General features: G+C 47.3%; 1 protein-coding gene across 1 annotated transcript; it reads left to right on the forward strand.

Annotated features, from left to right (window-relative positions):
* Window positions 1–1,131: 1,131 nt before the first annotated feature.
* On the forward strand, window positions 1,132–2,335 carry LOC110540158 (olfactory receptor 13C7). The gene has a single exon (XM_021626976.2). It carries the CDS (start codon window positions 1,169–1,171, stop codon window positions 2,126–2,128), a length of 960 nt encoding a protein of 319 aa, XP_021482651.2. The 5' UTR covers window positions 1,132–1,168; the 3' UTR covers window positions 2,129–2,335.
* Window positions 2,336–8,039: the final 5,704 nt, after the last annotated feature.

Raw genomic sequence — 8,039 nt, forward strand, 5'->3', positions numbered from 1 at the left:
TCTGGGTAGGTTTCTGCTGGTTTTCATTTGTGTTGTCTACTAGTGGACTCTCTCTCTCTCTCTCTCTCTCTCTCTCTCTCTCTCTCTCTCGTTATGCATGTGTGTTTCACTTGTGTATGGGTGCTTGTGTGTGCAGTTGTGCATGCACATCTGTACATGTGTGTGGAGGCCAGAAGTTGACATCAGGTGTCTTCCTCAGTCACTTACTTTCTGAGTCAGGTTTTCCCAGTGAGCCTGGGACACGACCGTTTGGCTAGCCTAACCAGTCAGTTTGCCACAGGCATCCCTGATCTCTGCTCAAGCACTAGCTTTATATGCAGGCCATTATGAATATCTGGTTTTCTATGAAGGTGTTGAGTATCTGAACTTTTATCTTCATGGTTGCTCAGCAAGAACTACATCCACTGTGCAATCCCCTCTCATCCCCCGCCGCAGCTTTATTCTTTTAAAAATGTGTGTCAGCAGTTGCATTTGAAAAGTTATTCACAGGAATAGTTTCAGAACGGAGTGATGCTACCTTCAGAGAGGTCTGCATCTGCTTCTGTTGTGAAGTTGAGCACACCAAATGCCTGGGACCACTGCGGTCCAGTCCCAAGGCTCAGAAGACCTGATGGTGAAATAGCGCTCGCAAATGCCTGCATCCTCCTGATCTGCCTTAGTCCTATGGTGCTGCCTGAGGTCCCACTGCAAAGATGAGGAGCTTACTTTGGATGGGTGCCCTGCACACTGGTCCTTGTGCTTTAAACCCTGCTCTTAATCTCCACAAGGCTGCCAGGGAAGGACTAAGGCCTCTTGGTGGCCTCCAGAGCCCACAAAAACTTCAAGAACTAGGCTAACTCCACTGCACCCTCGTTTTCCCCAGAATCTTATCCATATAACTTCTCTTATTTCTCTCCAATGCTTTACAGAGATGTCTTATACATTTTGCCATTTTTCGAATTGTCCTCTGTAGGAAGGACCATCCAACTTAACTTGTTACTAAGTTAGGAAGCTAAATATCTCTCTATTGTGTATTTCCTAGAAGCAAGCATCTCCATAGAGACTGCAAGACTGTCAGTGTGTCTCCAGCTGCTTGGGGACAAGGCTTTTGATTGATTGCCCAGGAGCTTTTGGAATAAGAGAATGTTGCTGACTGCCAAGTTCCCTCAAGTTTCAAAACGGATGTACCATGGACAGATCCAATGAGACCTCCCCCGTGACAGGCTTCATTCTCTTGGGCCTCTCTGCCCACCCAAAGCTGGAGAAAACCTTCTTTGTGCTCATCCTGCTGATGTACCTGGTGATCCTGCTGGGCAATGGGGTCCTCATCCTGGTGACCATCCTCGACCCCCACCTGCACACGCCCATGTACTTCTTTCTGGGGAACCTCTCCTTCCTGGACATCTGCTACACCACCTCCTCTGTCCCCCTCATTCTGGACAGCTTCCTGACTCCCAGGAAGACCATCTCCTTCTCAGGCTGTGCTGTGCAGATGTTTCTCTCTTTTGCCATGGGAGCCACGGAGTGTGTGCTCCTGAGTATGATGGCGTTTGATCGTTATGTGGCCATCTGCAACCCCCTTAGATACCCTGTGGTCATGAGCAAGGCTGCCTATGTGCCCATGGCTGCCGGCTCCTGGGCAGGTGGTGTCACCAATTCTGTAGTGCAGACATCTCTGGCAATGCGGCTGCCCTTCTGTGGGGACAATGTCATTAATCACTTCACCTGTGAGATCCTGGCAGTCTTAAAGCTGGCCTGTGCTGACATCTCCATCAATGTCATCAGCATGGTTGTAGCCAACATGATCTTCTTGGCAATCCCAGTCCTCTTCATCTTTGTCTCCTACATCTTCATCCTTGTGACCATCCTAAAGATCCCCTCAGCTGAGGGCAGGAAGAAGGCCTTCTCCACATGCTCTGCCCACCTCACTGTGGTGGTCGTCTTCTATGGCACCATCCTCTTCATGTATGGGAAGCCCAAGTCCAAGGACCCACTGGGGGCAGACAAGCAGGACCTTGCAGACAAGCTCATCTCCCTCTTCTATGGGGTGGTAACCCCCATGTTGAACCCCATCATCTACAGCCTGAGGAACAAGGATGTGAAGGCTGCTGTGAGGAACCTCGTGGCTCAAAAACACCTAACTGAGTGACTGTCACTGAATCCATGCTGCCACAGTGCAGGACTTCCAAACTCTTCATTGTGTTTAGGAGGAAAGAGTGATACAATGAAGAGGAGGGACTTCCCCAAGGACATGACTTCCAGACCAAGACTAAAAACAAACCTGCTTATCTACCAATGTTTCATAAGCAATGATGTTTCTGTCCAACAGGCGAAAAGGAAAATCCTTCACATCTCTGGAGAGGCTGGTTGGCTGGTGGCTTTGTGCTCAACCTCAGTGGTATCACAGAACAGCTTTTTCATGTCCAGAAGAGGTGCGCATCTCTGCAGAGACAATGCCATGCACATAGGAGACATGCAGAACCTGGTTTGTGCTGTCCACTGTTTGCCCAGCATGGACCTACTGACTGTGGCATGTGCTTTGGTATTACCCAATGCTGTTTTTGACAAGAATAAACATGAAAAGGGCTGGCAGCTTGAATCAGTGGGTAGAGGTGAATGTGTGCAAGCAGGGAGATGGCTCAGTGGGTAGAGGTACATGCCTGACAACCTAAGCTTGCACCCTGGACCTCACAAGGTAACAGAAATCCAACTCCCAAGAGTTGTCCTCTGACCTCCTCAGGCATGCTGGGACATGCATGCACTTGCACACATGCATACATATTTAAAATAATTAATTAACTTTGTAGAAGAGAAGCTTGGAGAATATCACTCTTGCTATCACAGTGGTCAATGCCTCCATTGCTTTTTGAGTCTTAGCACCAGTAAAAGAAGGCTGTAACCCTGCTTGATGAGACTTGTTTGTGAGGGAACCGTGGAAAGCTTTGTGTCCTCTCTCTCCCCAGCCCTGATCCAGCAACTAAGTGCTCAGGTTGGCATAGCTGGGGCCAGCAGCTCTTATTGATTTCTTCCCCATATAATCTGCAACTCTCACAGCCTCAACATCTCCCAGTAGTCCCCCAGGTCAGCCCAGAGGATAAGGAATTTTTTTAAGTGCATAGATACATATACATATTAGCATATATATATATATATATATATATATATATATATATATATATATATAAAGCAGGAGAAAGCCAATGACTATAATAGTTCTGAGATCAGTGGCGTCAGCCCAGCACTCTCCCCGCTGGCTCCAGCACAGGTGTGGTAGGCTGTGGCCTGCAGGTCTGGACATGTACATGGTCAGTAGCAGCCTCAACAGCATTAGAGATTGGGTGTCCCGACAACCAGGGACCTTTGCAGAGAAAAAGAGTGAACTCTGCTCAAATTCATTTAAAAATAATGGGGCTTTCTCCGGAAGCTGAGCCAGACCCAGCAGCTTCATTCTCTCTTCAGTCAGGCTCATTCTCAGGTTGGCTCTTTGTGGCTGTTGTCCTATGCCAGCTTTCCTTTTCCAGATTCACTCATGGAGTAAAAACTTTTGGTTCCCACAGCCAGAGAACAAGTGCCTGGGGTGCAGGGACTAACCTGGGGGACTCCTTTACCTCACAAATCAAGCATAGTGGCACGTGAAAGCCGGATGCCCAGCGGGGCTCACCTCTGATGCTATGGATGGGGCCACCTACCCCTCAGCTGCTGTCCTAAAAGGGAACCATGGGGTGGGGCACTCAGTGAAGAGGTCAGGGGATTCTGAGAGGGTAGGGGAGGATCCAACAAGAGCTCTAGTTTCGGAAGGTCTGGGTAAATCTTCCTAACCTGTGGAGATCCCAGGAAAGACAGCCTGTTCCTGACTGAGACTGATGGTTCCTTTTAGCCTGTTCCAATAGAACCTGCTTACAGGTAATTCCATTAAAGGAAAGAAATGAATCGATTTTTTTTTTTCACAATTGAGATTTTTTTTTTTCTTGAAGCAGACTCACCACACAGCCTTGGATATCCTGGAACTCATTATGTAAACCAGGCTGGCCTTGAACTCAGAGATCTACCTGCCTCTGAGGCTGAAAGTTGGGTACCACCACACCCAACCTGGTCTTGTAATCATTGTTTTCTTTCCAGCTTCCCTTCACCACATTTTCTCCCCATCTGATTTTGCCTTGGGAGTGTGTGTGTGTGTGTCTGTGTGTATCTCAAATGTCTTAATCCTCTAAAGGATGAATTATAGAATAAATTGAAATAAGCGATTTGGGGTAGGGGAGAAGGGACCAGATGGAGAAGGGAGGCACATGTGGGAGCAGTGTTGGGGAGGGGAACAAATGAGAATGAAGTATAATTACACATATATAGGATCCAAGCTACCATGAGGAAACCTACCATGTATGCTAACCTAAAAAATTAATTTGAAAAGCAGGATGTGGTGGAGTGCACCTTTAATCCCAGTACTTAAAAAGACAAGCAGGAGGATCAGGAATCTAAGACCACTGTCAGCTACCCAGCAAGTTAGAGATCTTGCCAAAAAACAAAAACAAAATAAAAACAAACAAACAAACAAAAACAAAAAAGGAACAAATGAAGGTAGATAGGATGGTTCATGCCTGTAACCCTAGCACTGAGAGGACTGAGGCTAGAGGATTGCCATAAATGTGAGGCCAGCCTAGACTATATAATCAGTTACAGGCTATCCTGGGCTACAGTATGAGAGTGTGTCTCCCAAAATAAACAGAGAGAGAGAGAGAGAGTGAAAGAAAGAGAGAGAGAGAGAGAGAGAGAGAGAGAGAGAGAGAGAGGAGAAGAAAAGGGAGAAGAGATCCAGAGCCTTGAGCTCAGTAAACCTCTTTATAAAGCACTTGACCTGTGTAGTTCATTATAGCAATGCAAAATGGACAGAGACAGCTGGTGTGAATCCAGGGCTGGGAAAATGGGACTATGTAAAAGCTATCTTCTAGTATGATGGTCCCTAAAGCATCCCTGACCTGAGTTGCCTGCACAGTTTCTTATCCCCTGATTTATCACATGTATTCTATGTCATATATAGGAGACAACAATTACACCTATGTACAAACTTCTTTTTAATTTTTCAATTTATTATTTGCGGAGAGCTGCTTGTTTGTCTGGTTGCTTTGTTATTGAGTTCTCAGCAAAAAACATGTTTTCACCTTGGCCTTCACCTGGAGACAGGGATAGGCAGGATGTGTTGCCAAGTTCACTCCTTTTGTTTCAGACAGTAGGCAGGATGTTTTGCCAAGTTCACTTTCTTTGTTTGTGTGACTATCACCCAGCAGGTGATCGAGGTAAACAAGTTTGACCTCTCAGTGAATCCCTTCATTGTATCAAGGGGCTTTGCTCTGACTATAAGAAGGGACTGTGGAATAAACCGGTGCAGAGTTTCTACTGGCAGCCCTCTCCAACGGATCCCATGTGTAGTGTGTTGTTTTTTAAATTTTCTTTCATTCTTCACTTCCTACTCAAGAACTGTTTGACTCTGCCAGTGGGCTCCAGCGATTATTATTGTGTGCGTGCATACACATGCCATGACAGACGTGTGGAGGTCAGGGGACATTTTGTGGGACTGGTTCTCTCCTTCCATCTTTATGTGGGTTCTAGGGATCCAATATAGGTCTCCAGGTTTAGGCTTCTGTGGCAAGCACCTTCACCCACTGAGTCATCATGCTGGTCCCTGAGCACATACTTCTGTGAGAAAATCTCTGGACCTATGCCATGGACAGAGGGCAGAGGTTCTGATCATAAGGAGTTGTTCATAATACACTAACCCACAGGCAAAGACGAGGACTCCATGTGGACTCTCCAAGGGGAAGGCAAGAAAGAGAAAGCCAGGCCATACTGAAATTGTCACTTGTCTTGGATGTGGGATCTACCAGACCTTCCTTCTTGACCTGGCCTTCACTACATGGTCCAAGCAGGTACCATTCTCCTGTCTCAGTTTCCTAAGTGCTAGGATTCCAGGAGTAAGCCACCACTAAATCTGAGGGAAATTTTTTTTTCCTCCTTGAGTCAGGGTTCCCCTAGGTAGCCAAGGCTGTCTTGGAACTCTCTGTAGACCAGACTGGCCTTGAACTCACAGAGGTCCCCTTGCCTCTGCCACCATGCACAGTGTAATGTTTAAGATGAGGACTCTGCTTCTTAGCGTTTGTTGAACTAGCATCGTCCTCACCAACTCACCATGTCCATGACACAGGGCTAGAGATTTGTTCACAGAAGCGTATGCTCAAGGACCAGCACGATGACTCCACACTCCACCGTGTGGCTCCCTGAGCACATGGAGGCGTATCTTCTCTGGGCAGCTCAAAACTTACCGCTTGCCGGCTCTCTAAGTTCATCATCTATTTTGTCCCAAGTGACAGGGGTTTAGAGTTCTGCTGGGTGTATATGCCGCCTTTTCTTTTACCATTCATCACCATTGTGAATAAAGTTGCAATGAGCAGGAAGTGCTGGTTTTGTTTTCCCCAGAGATCTACTCAGCAGTAGCATTGCTGCACTCTGTGGTCCTTCTCTTTAATCTGAGGAATTGTCAAAAGTTTTGCACATTGCCGGTTCTAATTTAGCACTCCTGCTAACTGCTAACAACCGGATGGAAATGAGAAATAGAAATTTTGCTTCTCTCCCCCAAACCTTTTAAAACTTTGTAGCCTCAGCTCTAATGAAACCTATACCATCCAAATGTACTCTAAATCAAATAATGAGAGAGAGGGATCTTGTTCTTTTTCCAGTGACTGTTGTTTGTTTGTTTACTTGGTGGTTTTGTTTTTGTTTGTTTTGTTTTTGAGACAGGGTTCCTCTGTGTATCCCTGGCTGTCCCAGAACTCACTCTGTAGGCCAGGATGGGCTCAAAACTCACAAAGATCCACCTGTCTTTGCCTCCTGAGTGCTGGGATGAAAGCCTGGGCCACTATGCCCAGCTTTCAAGTGACTGTTTTCAGAGCTGAAAGGGGAAAACAAAACAGAGTGAGGGAACCTGAGCTGGTGCTAGCCACAGGCTGAGAGGACGTCAGGGTGCCGCAGCACTCCCTAGGAACCAGAGCTGGTCCTGTGTGTTCCGCATTAAGGCTCATGCTTATGGCTACATCCAGGGCCCGAGTGCTGAGCAAGGCCATTAGCGGTCCAAACTGAGTGAGCTGGGAGCTGGGAGAGATGCGCAGGCTTCCCGCCCTGCCGGGTGCTTTCAGCCAATCCTGCAGCCAGACACCTGCCCTCCAGGTCTGTCCAGCTGTATTGTTACTGCGGAGCCCTAGCCGAGCCTCCTCTCAGGCTTCAGTTTCTTTGTACAATGAGGTTGTGCGTCCACTGCTGTAACGACCCAGGGAGGGCAACCTGCCACTCTCTGATTAGCGTTTTCCGTGGGCTCTCTCCACCATCCGTTTCCCAGAATTCCAAGGTCAAGTTCACATCTTCCAACACCAATTCTCATCAAACCCCAAGGATTACAACCTTGGGTGGCTGGAGGCTCCAACTAGGGGTTGTCTGCCGCAAACCTGCCATCTGCTGGACAGCTTTTAAACTGCTGGTTGTGAATCCGTGTCTGCCGCAAACCTGCCATCTGCTGGACAGCTTTTAAACTGCCGGGTGTGAATCCGTGTCTCAAACTCGTGAAAATGCAGATTGGGTTACAGTGAACCTGAAGTGGGTGAAATCCAAGATTCTACCTCTCTAGTAACCGTCCATTCGGTGCCATCCTGCTCTACCTGAAGCACCGAAAGGGCGTTGTAGAGAGGCAGGGGTGACGCTCCATGTGCCAAGCCCCAGAGCTTCGGAGTCTCGAGACGCAGATTCTACTGTGCTAAGGGACTCCTGGGGTCCCTTACTTACATTTTGAAAAGATGTTTTATACGTTATTAAGCACCCAATTTATCATCTCTCTGCGCAGGGAATCCTCATGTCCACACAGCCAGACAGTAACTCTGACCAGCCTGCTGCAGGTTTCTCAAATCACGATGTCAGTAGCTTCTTGCTAAGTCTGTGGGTTTTGTTAATTCATGGGGCTGAAGACCCTGCTTCAAATAAAGTGTTTGTTATCTCTTAAGTGTATTAAGACACTAACACTA

Source organism: Meriones unguiculatus, chromosome 1 (assembly GCF_030254825.1).
Source record: "Meriones unguiculatus strain TT.TT164.6M chromosome 1, Bangor_MerUng_6.1, whole genome shotgun sequence".
In the NCBI taxonomy this organism is placed as follows: domain Eukaryota; kingdom Metazoa; phylum Chordata; class Mammalia; order Rodentia; family Muridae; genus Meriones; species Meriones unguiculatus.

What these genes read in the sequence shown, in the direction of transcription:
- LOC110540158 (XM_021626976.2), top strand. Translation starts at nt 1,169, where the DNA reads ATGGACAGATCCAATGAGACCTCCCCCGTGACAGGCTTCATTCTCTTG.